General features: G+C 31.0%; 2 protein-coding genes across 3 annotated transcripts; one reads left to right on the forward strand and one right to left on the reverse strand.

Annotated features, from left to right (window-relative positions):
- Positions 1–3,769: 3,769 nt before the first annotated feature.
- Positions 3,770–8,590, reverse strand: LOC115714984 (D-2-hydroxyglutarate dehydrogenase, mitochondrial). 2 transcript variants are annotated; one of them, XM_030643759.2, is made up of 15 exons: positions 8,410–8,590; positions 7,924–8,261; positions 7,592–7,693; positions 7,377–7,424; positions 7,065–7,135; positions 6,602–6,720; positions 6,234–6,329; positions 6,044–6,153; positions 5,803–5,883; positions 5,393–5,493; positions 5,160–5,268; positions 4,726–4,831; positions 4,415–4,500; positions 4,214–4,339; positions 3,770–4,087 (listed from the first exon to the last, which is right to left on the reverse strand). In XM_030643759.2, the coding sequence occupies exons 1-15, from the start codon at positions 8,510–8,512 to the stop codon at positions 3,998–4,000; spliced, it is 1,686 nt and encodes a 561-aa protein (XP_030499619.2). In that variant the 5' UTR covers positions 8,513–8,590; the 3' UTR covers positions 3,770–3,997. The 2 variants fall into 2 exon arrangements, with proteins under 2 accessions (XP_030499619.2, XP_030499620.2); XM_030643760.2 differs by having other exon boundaries at positions 7,924–8,207; positions 8,410–8,589.
- Positions 8,591–11,332: 2,742 nt separating this feature from the next.
- LOC115714068 (CDK5RAP1-like protein) lies at positions 11,333–14,524 on the forward strand. The gene is made up of 3 exons (XM_030642602.2): positions 11,333–11,861; positions 12,162–13,219; positions 13,813–14,524. Exons 1-3 carry the CDS (start codon positions 11,575–11,577, stop codon positions 14,322–14,324), a joined length of 1,857 nt encoding a protein of 618 aa, XP_030498462.2. The 5' UTR covers positions 11,333–11,574; the 3' UTR covers positions 14,325–14,524.
- Positions 14,525–23,503: the final 8,979 nt, after the last annotated feature.

Here is a 23,503-nt window from a genome sequence, read left to right on the forward strand (position 1 = left end):
TACCACCATCGGATCACTATCGAACCTTCATCTCCAACCTTCAAATTACACTACCATCGTACATTATCGAACCACTATCAAACTACATACAAAAAAAATCACAAAAAATGCAAATTTCACCAAAATTCAATTTTTTACCAAAAAATAAACGAAGGATACAAAAAAAACTACAAATCGTTTGTCTGTCCGTTTCACGGTGGTGGTCGTGGGTTGACGACCCACGCACCAGAGAGAACTAGAGAGGGAGGGTCGTGGGTCGTCGGCCACTCATCGGAGAAAACTAGAGAAAAGGAAGGTCGTGGGTGGTGGTGCGATGGTGAGATTGGTGAATTTTGGGGAGGTTTGTGGTGGTCAGTTTGGTGAGAAGGAAACTAACAGAGCGAGAGGAAAAATAAAAAGAAAGTTTTTTTTTTTTTTTGAGCTTTTTGAAATGAGAGGGATAGTTTGGGGTATACTGAAAAGTTGGCACAGAAAACCTACACATTAACTTTAATTTAAGTGATTAATTTTAATCTAATAAATACATATTTAATCAAATTTTCATAAAATTACATAGGTGAATGCAGGGCGACCTTGATCATAGATGGGCTAAAAAAATTCCTTTTAGACGCATATTTTATTTATTAATTTTGAAAATACAATATTTTTTCTAAATGAGGACAAATTTTTTTTCTTTTTTATATAGCCTACTAAAGTTCAGAATCCATCCTGGGAATATTGAATTAGCTTGAATTGAGAATTATTCATTGTCTCTCATTTATATGTCTTAAACTCTTATTTTTGTTGATAAAAATTTAATTTAAAAAAAAAACTACTTTTATTTAAAATTATAAAATATTTTAAATAATTATAATATATACATCATTAAAAATAACACAAGTGTGCACTCCAAAATTTACCTAAAAAATTGTAAATTCTATTTATTTGTATAAAAAATTCTAATTTTATTTATTTGTATAATATATATTTTTTAATTTTATTTATTTGTATAAATTTTTTCTTTGGTCTATCAAACTACTTATTTTTGTATTATTTTGTTTTTACTTTTTTCTTATTTTATTTCCATTACCCTAACAAAGAAATTGGTAAAAAGTAATTTACTATTTTGTCACCGTACACACCTTAAGCTATTAAGTGTCATTTTGGATAAATTAAGTGTAAGGAGAACTTTGTTCTATAATTCGATGTTTTTTCATTTGTTTGATCATTTTTTTTTTTTTTGTGAGATTTATGTAGTTTAATTTCTGTTTGACGTGTAAATACATAGCAAATAAAAAAATAAATTCAAGACATAAGTTTGTTTGGAAATAAAAAAATTCAAGATATTGAGCAATATTTGATATTATGAATAATGGAAATGAAATAAAGGTATAATTATATAAAACATTAATTTTTGTAAAAAACTATATTTTTACATTTAAAGTTATTTATTTTTATATTTTTACAATATTTTATAAAAACACAAGAACATAATAAAAAAACCACATGAAAGTAATAAAAAATAATATATAAATAACAAAAAATCAACAATAAATAAGAAAGGTACAATATAAAAATATATAAAACGATTGTATTTTATGTAAATAAAATTTAAAAAACCGTAAAATTATTAAAAATTCTGCACAGACTGTATTTTTATATTTTTTATTATTATTTTTATATTTTATTGAAATTATCCCTAAAACAAATGAATGTATAAATTCAAAATGATTATAATATTTATTATATGTAGAAATAGTCATCCAGCACTAGAAGGTCCTAATGAATGCTAGTCTTTCTTTTTTTTTTTTTTCCTCTTTTCTTTCTTGAATATATAGGTATATTAGATATTGGTTAATTAAGATTTTTGCCTCTTAAATTTTAATATGTACTAAATTATGCCCCTTGAATTTTTCTGTTCGTTAAAAATTCTCTTTGAACTATTAAGATTGTTGAATTTAAATATTTTTGTCCAATTTCATTCAATTTTACTAATTCGGCAATTATTTATGTACTAAATTATGCTCTCCAAACTGACATCTACCAAATTATACCTATCGAACTTTGACATGTATCAAATTATGCTCCCTGAATTTATCCATATTAGACTTTTTTTACTAAAATTAGATAAAAGTCCTTAAATTCAACAATTTCAATAGTTCATGAAAAAAATTTAACGACCTTAAAAGTTAAAGGACATGAATTGGTACATGTCGAAATTTGGAGGATAAAAATCTTAATTAGCCTTAATAAAAGGTTTATTACGTACTCATAAATATATATTATTAGTATAATTAAATAGTACGTCTCTTATGGTATCTAATAGTAATACCTGTAGATTTTAAGATATAAAAAAAATTAAGTCAATGAAGTCATTCAACTCCATCATAGAAAAATGACTATTTTATAAAGTAAAGAAGCATACTTGATTGAACTGATATAGGTTTTGATTCCATTGTCATAAACCTATCTATTCTCTATGTTTATTTTATTATTTTTCATAGTTGGACCAATTATCTTTTCTCCTAATATTGGCATATCCTTTCACCACTTAAAATGACCACTTTTCACCTTGAAATAACATCACCTTCCATTACTCTCCTTTTGGGTTTCTTTATTGGGTGAAAAAGGCAATAGAGTTCAATGTATAGCTACTTAGTACAGCTATGAAATTTGCTTTATTATACTTGAAAATATTCTAAAAATAAATAATAGAAGCAAAAAAATGAAAAGGGATTGCATTATTTTATTTTATTTTCCTTCTCATTATAAAATAATAATGTATCCATTATAACTTATTATATAAGCACTACTACTAAAACAAAGCATATGCATCTTCAAAACACAGGTGGATTGGTTGGATATTTTAAAAAAACTATTAAGATTATATTTTTTGCATTTTATAGTTGCATGGCATGGCATGTTTAAGTAAAACATAAAGAGAAAGCCAAAACTAAACCCCAAACCCTACCATTTGATTTTTTTTCTTCTGTATTATCATCTCTTATTACAATTTTTTTAATATATATGAGGCAACTTGTGATATGCCCTTTGCTTTTTTTGAGTTGGATGATCTATCAAATGTTCCAATTCCTTCTTATCCAATACCCCAATTGAGTCAAAAGAAAAAGAGGTTTTTGCTTAGGTAGGTATTATTAATATTATGCTCCAAAAATTGACTTGACTTCTCTTCAAAGTATTACTCAAATAAAAATTAAAACTTAAAAATTCTACAGCTATAGCAGACTAGTTTTATAAGCATATTCGAACCTTAATCAATGGAAATGTTCTCGGCCAATTTGTCCAATTGATGTCTTTTTTTTCTATAATGATTCTTTGTCCATTTTCTCTTTTGTCTTATTTCCTTTTCATACAGGATTCAATTAGAGAAATTATTATAAAGTATAAAAACAATGTGACCCTCTTGATAAATACATAACAGAAGTATTATGGAGCTGTCTTCTTATAATTTTAATTACCATTTATTGCAAAATTTGTTTCTAGAATAAATAAATAAATAACTAAACTGACAACATCAAAAACAGAAGAGAAAATTCAATATTTTTGTGTGGACCACTTAAAGGATCTTTACAATCTTATAGGAGAAGAAATTTGCGGTCTTCAGAAAACTAGTTTTTTAGTTCCTTAATAAATGGTCCCCCTATTATTTAAGGAAAAAACCTTCTAAACCATATCTGTCATAAGGGAAAGAAAACAAAATTGATTCTAATACCAATTGCATACAATTCTCATAAACTATTTTGTTTAAGAAAGATAATAACACCATATATTCTAATGCTACCACCAAATCAAATATGGAATTAGAATATAACAACAAGAGTTTTATTTACTAGTAAACACCATTTTAAACTTACAACATGGTTTTATTTCCCACCTGTTATTATATTACATTCATTTCCAAGGGAAAGAAACAATTTTTCATGATAATCTATTGGTTCTCAGTTAGATGAGTAAAGGGTTTAGAGGAGAGAACCAAATTTCTTACTTTTAACTCTTATTAGGTACTCAAGGAGTGTGGTAGAACCTTATATGGGTTAAGTATTCCTTGGGGATCCAGCAATTTCTTTATTGAAGCCATTAGTTGAACCTGTCCAGACACATCATGTGAATAGAGTTGTGTTAAAGCAACTATAAAACTCAAGAAGAATGAGAAAGAAAGGAAAGTTAAGGCATTAACTCAGGTCCTATTTTTCGTAATCCATGAAATACTCACTGTATTCTTTGACTTGCTATAGTAAATCTTGTTAGCCTTCATGAGACCCACTCCGTGCTCTGCGCTAATACTCCCCCGATGTTTAGATGTCCATTCGTAGACAAAAGGTTCTATTTGCGCTAATATCTGTAAACTAATTTATTCACTACTTTGCCAAAACTCAGATTCAGTACAACAGCAACATGGAGAAAAATACTTTACCTTTTCGTCGTACTGAGGAGCTGAAATATTGAGATGCAAATTAGAATCTCCAAGATGGCCATATGCGACTACTTTAGTTGGGGCACCTTAAGGATTTCAAAGAAAATTAAAGTTCAGATTTTAATGTAGTTTCTACGATAACGTCTAGTCAAGCTGGTTATAAATCTTAGAAGCAAGTAATCATTAGATTAAAACAAAACTACTATCTCAAAGTAACATCCTGCAGTGTTGCACTTGCACAGTAGGACCCCTATCCTTCCATTGCACTGTTATTTTTGCTATTGAAAGTAACAACCATAAAGTTTGCTTACCAAGTCTTGTTCGCATCTCCTCTACAAGATCATACATCTGTTCAACAGGTATCGACAAATCATATTTGTAAACGGCCCCTGATTTTTGCAATGCTTCTGGTATACCCTGCATCAATATAGCATAAAGGTTTTTTGATTTATTTATATGTATTTAAAAAAACAAAATCAAAAGAAAAAAAAAAAGGCTCCCTGCCTAGCCCAACAATATTTGGGGACTAAGAAACTATACCAATTGCTATGTAGGTAACCAGGAGCAGGAGGGGTAGTTGCTCTTTTATTTTGAATGCAAAGTACATACGAAAACCATTTTGACAACATGTAATTACAAATTTCTAAGTAATTGAGAAGGAATCATGGCTAACTGTATGTTAAAAACAATGCAATGATCAACCCGTATAATAATCACTATTGACAAGCTGAAGGCAAAATGATACCTCACGTAAACGCCAAAATGATAATGCTTGGTTAATGTCTTGTGCTAAAGCACCATCAGAAACCAAGCCAATTTCCATTGCATGAAGAAGAAAAGCTTCAAGTTTTTCTCTGGAAATGCCCAAACAAAGCAGGAAAATCCTATTAGTATGAACATACCATCTGTTGTAACGAAATTCACGGCGAATAACATCCATTTTTTAAGAGAAAAAATTGCATGTGTAAAGGACACTACTTGTCAGAGGACTCGCTACTGCCTGTTGTTTCAATCAATACGTAGAAGTTGTGCAGTGAAGGAGGCAATGGATTTCGAACTCCTTCCAATTTATTCAGGGCCTACTGTGTCAAAAAAAATTAGTAAGACCCTCACATTCGAAAAAACAAATAAGTGAAAAACAATAATGTAAACTGCCACTTGAGCTCTTTTTATAGAGAAGAAAATTACATTGCAAGCAAGTACTTTGATGCCAAATTACCAACTAGATAGATTGGAGAATGTTATTCAACAATCTTCCTATTACAAATCTAAGCCAGTAACATAAATTATTAAGTGGTACACGAAAATCATGACCAAGAAAACAGAAAAAGAGATAGAACTATCACGGCATGGGAAAAAAGAAAAAAGAAAAACAGATATAAGCTTACCATATCCATTGCTGCATTATCCAAAAACTCAAATGCAGATAGGATCTCCCCAAGCTTCCTCTTTGCTTCTATGAGCAGTTTCTGATATGATAAATTTTGGCAACAAAGGCAAGACAAGTAAGTGAATTCTCAAAATTCCAGCAAAAACAAAAGTACAGATTTAGTAAATTAAGACTTTCCATACTTTGATTAAAAAAGAATGAAATAAGTTGGGAAAACATCAGTATGAAATTAATTATACCTGGCAGCTAAAATAATTTTCACAAGCCAGAAAAGCTATATTAACTGAAGATAGCTTTGGAGGGGTAAGTATGGAAACCTTGGTCACAATCCCCAAGGATCCTTCACTTCCTACATAAATGATAATTAACTTATAATATCTACACAAATTAATTTTTGCTGGCAAAACAACAAGAGGGTTTGGTAAATACCTATAAATAAATGTTTTACATCATACCCAGTATTATCTTTGCGTAAAGTACCAAGCATATCAAGCACATCACCATTTGCTAAAACGGCTTCAACACCTGTTGGAGAATTCAAAAAAGTATAATTGATATATTGTGCCTCTAAGGAAAATAAGATTTTATAAAGCGTACACCAATTATGCTGTGAGATCGTAAATTTTATGGCTCCTCTTAAATGGTTAAGAAATCAAAGTAGATATTCTTTGAAGAAAGAGAAGAACAAAATGAAGTAATTCTCTTTGATGAAAATGCAAAACTCAATAAACAGGAACAAAGTAAACAAATTTTGCACTACCAGAATTCAATACAATTGGGATAAGAACAAGCCTTACCAAGTATATTCCCATGAAGTGATCCATAGCGGATGAGTCGCAAACCACCTGCATTAGTTGAAACATTTCCACCAATCTGGCAGCTACCCTTTGCACCTAAGTCCAGCGGCATAACAAATCTGAATAGAATCATAGGTACTTTAACAATTACTATGCTCAGACTCATTTAAATGCATGCATCATGTCTTATGTAGGAATTATAGTCTTCAATATCACCAAAAACATTTATGAATTATTCTCATTTCTACAAATTTTTATCCAAATTCTTACAACAAAGAAAAATCAGTGGTGACTGATTAAAATGTTTATTCATGCCACATTACTGACAATAAACATATAGCGCAGAAATGAGTATCTCATTTTAACAAGATGAGCATTCATAAAAGTTGATCCTTTCATCATTGTAAAACCAAGTTATTCTACGAGAATTGAGGAGGAGAAAGTTGATGAATAAGAAAATTACCCTTGTGCGTCCAGGAAAGTTATCAAATTTTCCAGTATGCACCCTGCTTCACATACCAAAATACCACTGACCTGAAAAATATACAGTAAAATCACTATATATTTTAGACATATTCATAAAACCCTTGTCATTTTTACATTTACTGAAGAGAAATATCAAATAAGACAAGAATTAACAGTAGAATTTTTTAAAGCATACCACTCAATACTCTAATTACTGAAAAACCACACAGACATGGTTCCAAAAATATATTTTGCATGCATGGTTAATTGGTGAAAATAGGGGAAACTTGAAAATAATTAAAAGATATACCTTGTCAAAAGATATAATTTTATTCATCAAACCAACATTGATAATCACCTGAAAAATCATAATGCAGAGCAATGATTACCGTAGGTTCAGTCTTGAAAAATTTATACACAAGCATACATGTATAGAATGTTTAATTATACATACAAAAAGATAAATATAGTAATTATCCTGTATTCTAAAGGGTAACCAGCAAAGAAATATAAAAAGTACATTACTTCATCATAAACAGGAACACTTCCACCAACAAGGCCGGTATTTCCACCTTGAGGAACCACAGCCAAGCATCTGGAATTACAGTAATTAAGAATTTGAGATACCTGAAAGAAAAGTGGGGCAAAAATCCACAGAAGGCCTTAGTTTGATATAAAGCTAACTATCAATTACAATGTAGACCTTTTGAGAGTTCAAAATCTGGGATTTATAATGCTTTGATCTAAATCATACCAAATGATAAGCTATCAAAAAACTATCCACCCAAAAAGTCAAATTCAAAATTAACGAGTTGTTCAAGATTTCAAATCAAGAAAAAAAAAAAAGAATAAAAAACCTCATCAGTTGTCTTGGGCAGAAGCAAAAGCTTACTTGAACCTCTATACTTCTCCATCCAATCAGTATTTGCAGTCAAAAGCCTATCTTCATCCTGAACTACATTCTTCTCTCCCAATATTCCTTTGAAATACTCAATGTCATCAGAGCTCAACATCGAAAACGAAGGGTTTCTCTCAGGCACTGTAGTAGAAGCTGAGCCAAAACACCTAAACTGGAATCTAACTCCATTTCCATAAACACCCTTTCCCTTTTCAATTGAAGCTCTTATAGGAACTCTGTTACCTGTTAAGTAACGAAAACAATGGTGTAGCTTCCAATTTTGATAATTCCCAGAGCCTATTATAATTATCAACATTACAAAACAATTTCAATTACCTAGAAAGATTATCAGAATGAAATTTCGCATTTTTCAAAATTGTCATGTCATCACAAAATTGAAACGATGATTATGATGAATTAGATTGTATAGTAGTAGTAGCATTACCGGAAACATGCATGGGGATTGGAGTATGAGAATTAGGGTTAGATCGAGGGGTTGTGCATGAGGAGAATCTGAGAAAACGACGACCAGCTCTCCACTTCTCCATTTTCTGGCTTAGACTCACCTCTCTCTCTCTCTCCTTGTTACTATATTTATTAAAGATTGATTTTTTTTTCTTTTTTAAGGGATATAATGCATTATTGATTAGGATTATAAAATGGGATAATATTTATTTTCAATTAGATTACATAATGGATAATATTAAATAAAATAGTAATTATTATTTATGGATAGTGAGCTGTGTTTGTTAATAAATTAATGATTTTTTTTCTCATTTGTAGTCTTAATTGTTTTACACTTTCCTCACAATTTTATTTTGTTGAGACATTTTGGATGAGTTTTTAGTGTCTTAAAATATGTAACCATATTTATTTATTTATTTAAAGAAAACACAATAATTTCATTAAAATGCACAAAACCTGTAAGGTCTCAAATCACGAAACGAGCTTAGAAAATTAGACGACTAAATCTATAAGAAGACATGGTCATCTAACATGTAACACATCTAAAACAAGAGTTGGCTTTGCAAGAGAATGAGCAATAATGTCTTTAGATCTATTACAATGAAACATGAATATACTATTAAAAGATTTCTAAACACGAGAACTATCATTACGTAAAATATTAAATTTATTGTGTTGAATGTCTTTACTGTCCACAGCAAGAACAAACCGTAGACAATCAATCAGAGAAAGTTGTAACAGTCTTGTACCCAAGTAGGGGTACACATAAATCTATTCAACCCATCGATTCAATTATAACCGACCGTCAAGTATTAAATATACAATTGCGATCATATTAGATTGAATGTTATTTTTGAACATCTAATTGGATCTGATTGGATGTTTGATGGTGTATCTAAAAATCTAATACATTTAATATTTAATCGAAGTAATTAATTTTTTCATTTAATTTGGATGAGTAATTAGATTTTAAGCTGTTATAGATAAAGCATATATTAAAATTAACAATAAAAATTTACTTTTTTTTTATTAGGTAGATCCAATCCAATCAAATACATATGAGATCTAAAATATTATATGGATCTGACCCTATCTAAAAAATACTAGGTTTATAAGATTGGATAAACTCAAATTAAACCAATACATATACATGAAATACATCCAATGGATACAACCTATCCAATCCAACATCCAATGAGATCAGATCGGAGGGAAATATCTAATATCCAATATATGATTTGATCGGATCTGGATAGGTCTAAAACATTAAATGTGTTCCAATTAACACCCCTAACCTCAACTGAAGGCAAAAAGAGAGCCCATGAAGCAGAGCTTTGGCCTCTGCGATATAAGGCTTAAAAGTATCAACACTCGAAAAACACACCAAAGAAGAAAACATGATCATTGGGATCCGAAGCAACAACCCCATCCTTATTTCGCATTCTTCATCAGGAAGCCTAGCATTCATAAATAAATTGACCTCGCCTAAAGTCAGGTCTAGTTTGGCAGTGGTCGCATCACTTGGCCCCAGAGGAGAAGACTTATTAGACGAAGATCCAACAACACTAGCATCTTGGTACCTCCAAATATAGTTAATAGCTCAAGGACTGACCTTATTATGTGAGAGAATCTTATGATCATAAACAAAAGTATTACGTCTATGTCAAATGCACTAGCTAAGGACAATGAACTCCTCTAGTTCATGTTTACTCGAAATATCCATACAAGCCAACGAAAGTTCATAAAAAAGAGAGGCGCCCTTTAGAGAATCATGCTCTTTTAGGATTCAATTAAAGCGAATAGACTTGAGCGAAGGGCAAAGCTAAGAAGTATGAATTTAAATGAAAAAAGTGTCAAATAACCCTATCTTGCCTATCAAATAAGAAACAAAGAATAGACAATATAGCACTAGCTTCCATATTATCAAATAACTCTTTAACCAAAGAAGAGTTCCAGCAATCAGAATCAAGCTTGAGATCACTAACTGCTTGTAGATGAGGACCACCCGTGTAAGAATAAGTCCGACCAACATGGTCCTTAGGAATTCAAGCAGCCTCCCAAATTTTTATAGAATCTTTTGAACCAACAAGCCAACGACATCCTTACTTCGAAAGATCACGACCACACAAAATACTCTTTTAAAGGAATGAGGCCCGCTTCAACAAATTTATTTTTTGAATTTGTTGAAAGACAAATTTTAAAGTAAACTAATAGATAAATGCTAAAAAGCATCAATAATGCCTTTTATGGAATACCATTAACTATTTTGAGGCTTTTTCATTTTTACACTTCAAAATAGTTTTTTTTTTTTTTTTTTTTTTTTTTTTTGTATTTTTACGGAATTCTACATAGAAAACCCTATTGCAACTAGCGTAACCTAAATTGCAACAAAAAAATCGTCTTATTGTAACTAGCGCCGCAACTACTTTAGAAACCCAAACCGTAAATTTAAAAAAAAAAAAAAAAAAGTTAAAACACAATATATGGGGTAATTCCCCAACTATTTTAGGTGCCACCTTGTAAATGTGTTAAGCACTGCTAATACTTAATAACAGTGCTCAAACTGATTTGACACAACACATTTTCATATAAACCTAATAATTTACAATATGAGCTTACACGTGTCTTGTTTAAGATATTAACAAAATATATACCGATAAAAATTGACAAAAATTACAAATTTCTACTTACCCACTAACAAAAATTATTAAGTTTATTTGTTTACAAATCTATAACTTTAAATACTTATCTAGCTAATATCTCTTAAAGATATTACAATAATGAAGTGATCCTGCCCCAATTTGAATCCACAATAACATTGTAACAATTAACAAGAGACCACCCAAAGGTAATTTATTATTACAAATATGTACCTCTTTCCATTTTGGTCTTTGAAATTGTAAAGAAAAAAGAATTTTTTTTTTTCTCTACTCTTGCTTAAACGACGACAAACTTTAAAATAAAATTGGCAATGTCATGTCGTTTCTTGATCAAAAGAGTAATGGACTATAATCCGTTTCGTTTCATTTATTCGCTTACAAACGAAACGTTTCCTTTTATCCTTTCTCGCACCGTACTTCTTCTCTCTTATCCAAATGAACAAAACACATAAATCTCAAACGCATGCTCTCTCTTTCTATCATCAATGGCGGCTTCGCTCTCCTCAATCCTGAACCAGCCTAATTGCGGTCTCTTGCTAAAGCTCCACGGAAGATGCCGTTTCGGTCTCAGGCTTCGTAATTTCGCTTCGCATCCAGAGAGGCCTATTTCGCAGTGCTACCTCCGCCGCCGCACGCGGCAAGGAAGTTCAAGTCTTAAACTCTCCCGAAGCTTTTCTTCGTCTCAGTCTCCTCTTCTCAGCAAGCCCGAGACTCCAGGTCTCCACCACTTCATTGCCCAAGCAGCTCTCACATCTTCTGAAGCTCAACAAGAGTGAGTTTTCTACGATCCTATTCGCTGTTGAATTATTCGAATTTAGGTTTAACTTGGACAATTTTGGTTCGTTATAGTTATAATTAGAATTGGGTTGCAATTATTACACTGAGTAACTTCAAAGCAGTGATCTTTATGGCTTTTCATTTTGAATGTTTGTTGTTAGTAAAAGCTTAAAGACTCGAACTTTATATTTGGATAGTAAAAAAGATATTGAACTTTATTGGGATTTTTCACTTGCTTTTATCAGATGATAGTGTATGAATCTTATGCCCACTTTCTGTTTGATTAAATGTCTAGCCATGTAGCAGCTTCTGAAATTTCTTCAAAGGGTCGAATTTATCATGAGACTTATGGGTGTCAGATGAATGTAAATGATATGGAGATCGTTCTCTCCATAATGAAAAATGCTGGGTTTAGTGAAACTGTGGATGTCCCAGAGAACGCTGAAGTGATATTTATTAACACTTGTGCTATTAGGGACAATGCTGAACAGAAGGTTTGGCAGAGACTTAATTACTTTTGGTTTCTTAAGAGGCATTGGAAGAGCAATGTTGCGACTGGTAGGTCACAATCCGTACGTCCCCCAAAAGTTGTAGTTTTGGGATGCATGGCTGAGAGATTAAAGGACAAGATATTAGATTCAGATAAAATGGTTGATGTAGTTTGTGGCCCTGATGCTTACAGAGACTTGCCAAAGTTGCTTGAAGAGGTTGACTATGGTCAGAAAGGGATCAATACCTTGCTTTCTCTTGAAGAGACTTATGCTGATATTAGTCCTGTTCGAATCTCGAAAAACTCGGTTACTGCATTTGTTTCGGTGATGAGGGGTTGCAATAATATGTGCTCATTTTGCATTGTTCCTTTTACTAGAGGTAGAGAGCGGTCGCGCCCTGTGGAGTCTGTAGTGAGAGAGGTTGGTGAGCTTTGGAAAGAGGGTGTAAAAGAAGTAATGCTTCTTGGCCAGAATGTAAACAGTTATAATGACACATCTGGAGATGAGGAAGAAGTTGAAGCAGGAACTAATTGGAACCTTAGTGAAGGATTTTCCAGCAGGTGCAAGGTGAAGAAAGTTGGTTTACGTTTTGCTGATCTCTTAGATCGACTTTCTACTGAATTTCCTGAGATGAGATTCAGATATACATCCCCTCATCCTAAAGATTTTCCAGATGAGTTGCTATATTTAATGCGAGACAGACATAATATATGCAAATATATACATTTACCTGCACAAAGTGGCAACAGCACAGTGCTGGAAAGAATGCGCCGGGGATATACCCGAGAGGTATACTTGGATCTCGTGCAAAAGATAAGGAGAATTGTTCCAGATATGGGGATAAGCAGTGATTTCATATGTGGTAAGGGGTTTCCCATTTTGACAAATTACTATTCAATACTTTGGTAGCTTTGCTAATTTGAGGAGGAAATGTCGTTATCAGCTATTTTAATTGTGATTGCAGTACATAAATATGTTGTATTCTACTTTCTGTGACATCATGAACATAGGATTAGGAATAGAAACATAAACAAGTGTTGGGTAGTTGCAAAACATCTTGTGGGGTTAATATAGCTGTGATCAAAATATCTTGAAAATGATTCTCCCCCATTGGTTTTATCTCTCTTTATTTATCCTTTTAATACAAAAAATTCTCCAGTAAAGGGACTGAACTTTGTAACTAGTATTTTGCTTAAGCTTTTGATGCATGGTGCAACTCAATTCCATTCCTTGTGAATCAAGTGCCTATCTACAGTCGTTATTTGTTCTGTGTCATCGACACTTAGTCTCCAAAACATTCATGTGCCTATCTTCACTCGTGAATCTGTAATATAAATTTTATTGTTTCATACTTCGCCTTCATCAAACTTGGTTTCACAATCTTAGATTCTGTTATATGTAAAATGTATCTTGTTTTCTCGGAGCATTGACTTCATAATCTGTAAATTTCTACAGGATTCTGTGGAGAAACGGAGGACCAACATGAAGACACAGTAAGTCTTATAAAGGCTGTTGGTTACGATATGGCATACATGTTCGCTTATAGCATGAGGGAGAAAACTCATGCAAATAGAAACTACTCTGATGATGTTCCCGAGGAAGTTAAGCAGAGAAGGCTGACCGAACTCATTGAAGCTTTTCGTTCGAGTACCGGTCAGTGTTATGACTCACAAGTAGGAACTCTTCAACTTGTGTTGGTAGAGGGACCTAATAAGAGAGCTCCAGATACAGAACTTATTGGCAAGAGTGACAGAGGCCATAGAGTTATCTTTGTCAGTACTCCAGTCCCTCAACGAGATTGTGATTCAAATGGCACAAGGAAGCCAATGGTGGGTGATTATGTCGAAGTTCGTATATTGAAATCGACAAGAGCATCTCTATTTGGTGAAGCTCTTGCTATTACTAAATTGACATCATTTTACAACATCGAGTATGAAGAAGCTATTGCCTGTGGAAGCAGAAGTTGAGAATCATTTACTTATTGTTACCTCTCTTTACTTAAAAATTTTGCATACTATTCTTTTTCTTATTTTGACAATAGCTGAGCAGATTTTGCTGGGAATTATGATTACAAGGGCATTTCATTTGTATAAAGTTGATTAATTATCATCATGACACAACTTATGGTTAGAAATTGGAGAAATGTTAAAGGTAGTTATGGTGCTTACCACTTTCACAAGATATTATCACTAATACAATTCAATATCGGGTCTAATTTATTTTACTTTAATAATAATTTGAAAAAACCACTGACTATTTACATGATTTTGGTGTTGGGCATCATGGTGCCTAAGAATAGCAAGCAATGCTCTTAATTCAACTGAATCTTTATCTTTTTTCCATGAATGTGAATATGCTATAAAAACCTGTAAATAGGAGAAATTCTCTCTAAGACTCTAATTTCATCGGCTACAAATTTACAAAACAAATATTGGTAGTTATTCAAAATTGAGAATCCAAACGATTTATGTTGCTTAGAAAGTATAGTAAAGTGTATGGTAAAAAAATAAGAGATTAATCTTAAAAACTAATTAGTGAAATTAATGGCTCATAATTTTTTTTTTAATAAAAATGGCTTATAGTATTATAAAAAAACATTGATTATCAGTAGTTCCTAACACCATCATAAGGTGACATCTTGTGAATAATTAACAGTTTTTCATAATTATTTTTAAATTAATATACGAGAGTAGGTGATACATTTTTAAAAAATCATGTAATTTTATTAGCAATCTGCAACCCAATCGGAACATCTTTCCTGTTAGAAACACAATTAGGATTAGAATCAAAAAAATAAGTCAACTAATCAGCTGCTTGATTTCCGAATCGTTTTACAAAATAAACTAAAATAAACTCCTATAAAAAAGATTACAGTATCACAGTTAACATTAAGAACATTTATATTTAGTTTACTCCATTGCTCAAAAGACATAACAGTAAATCTGTTGCAACAAATTCATTCAACCTCTTAGCTTGAACATTTAACTATTGTGCAAGGTACGTAGCTGTACCCTTAACAATCCCTTCAACCGCAGAGAATTTGTTACTCCCAACCACTAACAGTAATTTGATGGCGAGACATCAAAGAACAAAAAGACGAACCAACAACGAAATAAAATAAAACAAAATCACATTATAGAGACAAGACTAATCACATCAACCTAAACAAAAAACACTCAAAAATATATGTCACATAGACAAGACTAATCGCAGTAGCAAAATCACAAAGTCCGATCAAACCACACCTAAGCTTAAGGAGTGCTGGCGGGCCTAATCAGAGAAAAGAAAACCTCAAATGTCTAATTTAGGAAAAGAAATTCTAGCCGACAATATAAAATATTTTAGAGGCGATACTTAATTACACCAACAATAATTTACTATTTGGTTATCATTAAAAGAAAACATATGGATCTATAAAAGTATAAACCGTATTTTAATTAACAAATAGGTTCTCATTATTAGATTATCAACATTAGACCCACACCACAATATTTGTATTAGTAGTGCGAAGTATGAACTTCTCTTACACCTTTGCTTTTAAAAATATAAAATATAAAATTCCTTTTACACTACCCCCACCATGTGTGGATGATAACATATTAGATTTTATATGTATAATATTGAAGAAAAGAAAAAAGAAAAAAAGAATGTATTTGTGTTTTGTATATATTTATTTTCTTTGCTAATTAAAAAAAAAGTGACATTTGTTTCTTTCTCAATATGGCTTGACAAGAATGTTTGCTTCTCTAGTGAAGTAAGAGACATGTATGTGTATATATTCATATAAGTTGGATTGAATGTAAGAAACCAAAACCGCCAAAAATTATGTTATAAGCTTAGAATAGAAGTTAATAATCATGTTGTTGAAACTTGTATAAAATAACTGAAAAAAATGAGAATCTTTACTATTTATGGATTCCTTACTATTTCTTGGTTGTAGTAATTCACATAGGTATAATACAATCTGTGAATCTGATACAATAATAAGCTCAAATGAGTCTGACATTTTTATTTTTAATATTTAAATCTAAAATATGACATATGAATGATTATAGTGCATTGACCCAAGCAAGGAAGCATGATAACTAGGTATATTTAAAATCAATAAATAAATAAAAAGGTGCAACCATAACAAAGTGTCTCTATCAAGAGGGATAATTTTGTTGTGAATAAAGTAGTCATTACATGATCATATTTTTTTTTAATATTTAAATATATATGGAAAATTTTATTGTACACACTATAAAGTTTCGGAAGATTCTTATTTGTTTATCTATTAGAGTTTTTTAATTTGATTTTTTTCATAATAGTATACATTGTAGTTATTTAAGATTACTTATAAATTTAAAAAAATTCTAATTAGTTGATGGTGCTCAAATGTAGTTTAAACAACTGTTTAATTACTACTCATATAAGATAAAATAATTAAGTGTGCGATAAAATATTAAAGTTTTATTTTCAACACTATAAATTATTTGATTTTTTTTAAAAAAAAAATTATAAGTAACCCTAAATACTATAAAAATTTTAAAAATAAAAAGTTTTTTTTGAATGCCAAACAAAATAAGAAGTCTATATTGTAACACCCTTTAAGATGGTGTACTATACTAGTCTATATTCTCTCTATATATGTATTTATATAATTGGGTGAGACCTACCTAACACTAACACCAATACCACATATGAAGGCTCACAATCAAAACTCTTTTAGATGGCTTTAAAGTGGTCAACTAATGATATGAACTAAAATAAGCTTAACAACTTTCACATGCAGCCATAAAAGAAAAATGAAAAAGAAAAAAGCAGAGGAAGAACATGATTGTGTAACTTGTGTTGTGTGGTGTCACCTTATTACAAGATTTCGTCAAAAAGAATGGGCTCACACTTACAAATGATATTAAAAAGAAAATATATAAAGTAATTAAAAACATGTGCATGCATGAGAGAGATAGTGTGTAGCATGATTGTATTGAGTAATCATATGTGGATATATATTATCATATTACATGTGATTGATTACAAAAAAATTGTTACCTTACTAAATAAAGTATTGTTACACTACAAAATTTTTTACTTTTAATTATAACAAAATTTATAATTAAAAGTAAAAAAATTGTAACTAATCATAAATTATCATTCATACATTGTAACTAAAAGTTCGTGGCTAAAAGTATTAGTCACAAAAATTATAATATATTGTGACTAAATGTATTTTTAGTCACAATATTTGTTGTGACTAAAACTAAATTAGCGACAACTTATATCTAAATAATATGTTTTAGTCACAAGTAATTTTTTATGGTGACTAATTAGTCACAAAAAATTTATGTTGTGACTAAAAAGTGTCACTAAAAATAGTTTTTTTTTACAGTGTTATATTTTGTGTACACATATTATATATGTCGAAGGATCATTGCTTAGAGCATTTGTAATTGAGTGTCAAAAAGTGATGTATTATTATATTTTAGTACATTTAAAAAAAATTACTATTCTAATAGTATTTTAAAAAATGTGTTAAATTTAACACAAGATATAACAATATGTCAAATTTAGCTCACAATAAATATTATTTTATAATTTTATTTGTCTCACTTGACTAACAAGCACTAATATAAATAGTTTTATTGGAGTTGACCTTAAGTACTGTTGATCGCGGCAAACAAATTATTATATAATTAGTAGTAATAAAATGCATTTTAGAGTGATGAAATTTTTTTACGTGATTGGGACGTTAATGAGTTTTAGTCCATGAATCATTGGTATTTATGTTGAAGATTATAACAATAGCATAATGCTTAAAGAATTTGATAATGTTTTGGCTTAATCTCCCAAATTCCTTTCTCCCCTTTACAGTGGACATGGAGTCTTATTTATAGGAACATGCATGAGCTTAATTGGGAAAACTAAAGGCCTGTTTTCCTTACAATTCCCTTTTAGATGTATCTGTGAAGGACTGCTTCCTTAGCGTGGAGGGTTCCCCTTCGTAGGCCTGTAGAATATGCTGTTAGGCTAAAATTAGTCTAAGTTTCGGGTCATATTTTCGGTTAGTTTTCACTCTTTGTTTCTAGTTTTAGGGCTATATTACGCTTGATTCTTTTGTTTCAGGTCCTCGGGCATTTAAAGAAAGTATGTACAAGAATTGAGGAAAAATGGTGAAAGAATCGAGAAGAAAAAACTAAGATTGGTGTCGCTGCCTGTTCCAGTCGCGACGGGGAATTTGCCAGTCGCGACGGGAACTGGCAGAAAGTTTTCAAGGATTCGAAGTTGAACTCCCGTCGCGACGGGGGCTCTGCCAGTCGCGACGGGGATCCCAGTGACGGGATTTTTGGGCAGTTTCGTAATTTCACGAATTTTAAAGATGAGAATTGGTTTAAATAGAGGGAGTTCGTGAAAATTAGGGTTCATTCAGAATTGTAACCCTAGAAACAAAGGAGGAGGCTAGAAGAGCCGCTTGTGGCGACCCGGATCAATTGCTTCAACTAGTTCTTTCTCTTCTCTTTAATTTTTCTATGCTATTTTCTGTTTCAATTTTAATTATGGATTTGATGATGGATGTTTTGAACTAAACTCCTATTTAGGGAGAATGATGAATGTTGTTTAAGTTTTTCCTAGTTAATCAATAATTGCCATTCCTCCATCTTGATTGTGAACACTATTCATATTTGTGTTTAATTTCCATGTGCAAGATTGATCACCTTTTACATGTTTTATGTCTCAATTCGAAATCTGAAAAGTGAGAATTGAGAATGCTAAAATTGGATAGTCTAGGTTTTGATGTGAAACGAAAGTATTTACATAGCCTTTGTGACATTTAGATTATTGCTTAATGCTGATTTCATGTTAGTTTTATTAAGAGATTAATTAGAGAGCATGAGATTTAGAACCTAGAAGATCTGAAAAGAGCTAGGTTAATTTATAATCTGTCATTCACTTCAAGAGAAGGATAACAATTAGACATTAACATTGGTAACTTAACAACAGGATTCGTCTCCCTATTCTCTCATCTTGATTAATATTTACTTGTTTCTTTAAGTTTCTTGAATTTCTTTATTCCTTTTGCAATCATAAATACTTTTGATTTACCAATTAGAATTATAAGTATAGTTTAGTAGTAATTAATCCAATTCCCTGTGGTTCGACCTCACTTGCGTGAGTATACTACTTGATTGCGTGCACTTGCGTAGTGATCATAAATTTAGCAACATATGCCCAAAGTAGGTGCTTGGTAAAAAAGGGCAGGACTTGTCCACGACTGATGTGACTATTAATGGCATGAACCGCATATATATACTGGGAAAGAGGCGTGTGAGAAAAGAGAGTGGGAAAATCTCCAAATTTACTTACTTTGTGGGAAACTTCTTTTGTTGATTGTACGAAAGAGATAAGCTATAGTGCTTTTTCTAGTTATGCGCTACAAAAGTTGGGGCCACACACATCAGGGGGATCTGTGAGGCCTTGACCCTCCCGGACGTTATTTTCCTTTTATATTTCACTTGAATAATTTCTCTGGACAGACACGACCCTCCTCGGGTGCCTTCCTCTCGGAGCTAACCATATCTCTTTCAAGAGATGATTACTATTAAGTGCCCTTTGGTCGGGTTCCACTTGCCACTTAGCTAACTGCTCGGGGGCTATGTGTATAGTCTAAATTTTGGAATAACAAGAACTAATAGTGTATAATACTACCATACATAGCACTTTATAAAGGGTAACACTATTTTATAATTTTTATTAAATTAAAGAGTATTATTATTGCACACTAGTGGTACCTAATACTTTCTATATGTGACGCTATAGTGATATTTCTTAAAAGTTATTTTTTTAAATTATATAGGACCCGATACTTAATTACACTATTAACAGTATAATATCGAAAAGAGTGCTAGACACTAACAGTACCTTTTAATAATTTTCTAAATTAAAATAGACTAATTAGAATTTTTATCCCCTAAACTTTAACATGTACCAAATCATGTCCCTTGAACTTTTGTCGCCGTTAAAAAATCCCCATGAACTATTAAGATTGTTAGATTTAAGGACTTTTGTTTAATTTCATTCAATTTTACTATTTCAGTGATTGTTTATGCACTAAACTATGCTCTCCAAACTTTGATATTTACCAAATCATGCCCTTCGAATTTTGACATATACTAAATCATGCTCCTTGAACTTTCATCCATGTTAGATTTTTTTTATTAAAATTAGACAAAAATCCTTAAATCCAACAATCTCAATAGTTAAGAGGGCATTTTTAACGACCTTAAAAGTTCAAAAGGCATGATTTGATACATGTCAAAGTTGAGAGTTAAAAATTTATAATTAACCATTAAAATACGTGTGATTTAATACTTAATTAAATTTTTCTACTTCCGCCTTTTAGTCAATATCAACATATATGACACCAATATCAATATAGGACACCAATATCAATATATGACAATTTTAAATGGTGTTGGATAGTGATGTTGTTTAACATTTGTCAATGGTGTGGAGGGAGTGAGAAATTGAGAATGGTGTACCCAAAAATTGATGGAAGACAAGACGATGGTTTTGGTTTGCGGTGTGTGTCAGAAATAGTAATAGTAAAAGAAGTAGACTAGAGAGAATGAAGTGTAATAAGTTGATATTATTAATAATAATCTTTTTATGGTAGGAGTGCAATAAAAAAATTAATACCAAAACTGACAATTTCGGCGCCCTGGCCCAATGGGCTTCTTTCGGCTCTAGATGGGCTCCTCTCCCTCCCTCCCTCTCAAAAGTCTAAAGATGTTAAATTGATGCATTTTTTATTTTATATAAAATATTAATCCATTAATAATGCATAGTTATTATAGAGTAATATTTAATAATAATTATTAAATTAAATTATGTAAAATCTAAAGAGAAATTACTCTATATACTATTTTTTTAACTTTTTTTCTTTTTCAAATTTACGGTTTAAGTTTCTAAAGTGGTTGCACCGCTAGTTGCAATAAGGGTTTCTGTACGATTTTTTGTTGCAATTTAGGTTGCAGCGCAAGTTGCAATAGGAGTTTCTCTACCTAATTTCGTAAAAAAAAAGCTGTTTTGAAGTGTAAAAATGAAAAAGCCTCAAATCTAAAATTTAATTTATATCAATCACCATATAATATTTTTAAATAGTATTAAACATCACATGCATTTTTAAATATTTTGTATATTTTTTATGTTTTTAATTAATATTCTATTTTCTTAAGTTAATTTGTTATTTCCTGATATTAAAAAAAAAGTAATAATAAAGTGTTGGAATGGTCTTTCCATGGAATGACTATTCCATTTTGAAATGGAATGAAAGACCATTCCAATGTATGGTGAGAAAAAATTTAATAATTTTTTTATTAATTTTTTTTTATGCATTTTAAATTTTATTTCATTCAATTTCTATTCTTATTCCTATTCTCATTCACATTCTTATGTTTTTATTTTTTCTAACCAAACGCCACCTAGATGTACACATTTTTTGAATGGATAAATAATTAGTTTGGTGGGACGATTTTCCATTTTATCTTTTATGGTGCTTAGTCCTTATAATTTATTAGGTTGTTGGACATTGATTTATTAATCGTTTAACTAAATTATTATGTTAAAGTTAGATACTTTAGTTTCATCAAATAATTATTTTAAAAGGATCCATTATTTCAATTATATTTTGGATCTCTATTAAATACATACTTTTTTTTTGCACTACCAATGTGAATTATACATTTTTATATTTATTTAACAAGACAATGTTCATGGTTAGGGTTTGAGATTTGGACACAAACCTAATTTATCCAATGGACCCCCTCGACCCAGACCCGAAAAATTTAGAAGTCTGAAACTCAAGATACAAAAGTTTTGGGTGTCACCCGATTACTATTTTAGCAGGTCTCGAGTTCTCATTTTAACACACTAATGTCATGAATATATATATAGGGACATGATTTTGTCTCGTGATTGTACTTTCACGGAATGTATTCCGTGATATACGGCAGCCGTTAGATGAGGGAGTTATTTGATCTGAGGGTTGAGATTAATCTAGGGGTAATTAAGGTTAAAAAATAGTAACGTACCTTGACCCATCTAATATATCACAGAATACATTCCGTGAAAATACATGACAAAATCTTATCCCTATATATATATATATATATGGGTAAATACCATTTTGGACCCTCTGTTTTACAAAAGTTACCAATTGGACCCTGTGTTTTGTTAAATGACAAAATGGACCCTGTATTTTCTAAAATAGTACAAATAGGACCCTGAATTGATTTTTTGTCAAAATAAAGTTTAATTATAATCCGATCTAAAAGTGCTATGACAAAACTGTTTACATTTTTTTGTATCTGTTCGTATTAAGCATTGTCTTCAAGTTGTTGTATTAAAAAAAAAAGTTGTCAAAAATTAAGCTCAGGGTCCTATTTTTACTATTTTAGAAAATACAGGGTCCATTTTGTCATTTAACAAAACACAGGGTCCAATTTGTAACTTTTGCAAAACACAGGGTCCAAAATAGTATTTACCCTATATATATATATATATATAAATAATCTAGTTTGAGTATTATTTATTAAGTGAAATTTTGAATGTAAGTGGAATTTTTGTAAATCCATGAGTGGGCCTAAACCCAACTCTGGCCACCCGAACCTGCACAAATCCATCTAGCTAGTCAAACATGATATTATTAATAACAGAAGGGTTTAGTTAGTTAGATCAAAAATGAAAGAAAGGCAAGTTTTGTTAAGTACAAAGTCAATATTTAAAAAAATTACTACGACGTTCTGGTAAAAATGAACAGCTCAATGTTAAATTGTCTTTATGGACTCATCAAGAATGAGAATACATGTCAAAAGTTTGTATGCTAATACAGTTGGAGCTATCAATATATATATGCATAATTCTGATAAAAGGCACTAATTTGCAACCAATATTTATATATATATATGGCAATTATAGAGGTTGTGAAAGTAAGCTATTTGACTATAAAAGTTTACTTGAAGATTTGGGTTTTAGACCAAAAGCACTCATCAAAGTGTATTGTGATAATCACAATGCAACATTTAGCAAATAACCAAATCGATCGTTCATGCAAGAACATATAAATGTCTTTTATCATTTTGTGTGGGAATAAATTGTTGAAGATTGA

Source organism: Cannabis sativa, chromosome 4, assembly GCF_029168945.1.
Source record: "Cannabis sativa cultivar Pink pepper isolate KNU-18-1 chromosome 4, ASM2916894v1, whole genome shotgun sequence".
In the NCBI taxonomy this organism is placed as follows: domain Eukaryota; kingdom Viridiplantae; phylum Streptophyta; class Magnoliopsida; order Rosales; family Cannabaceae; genus Cannabis; species Cannabis sativa.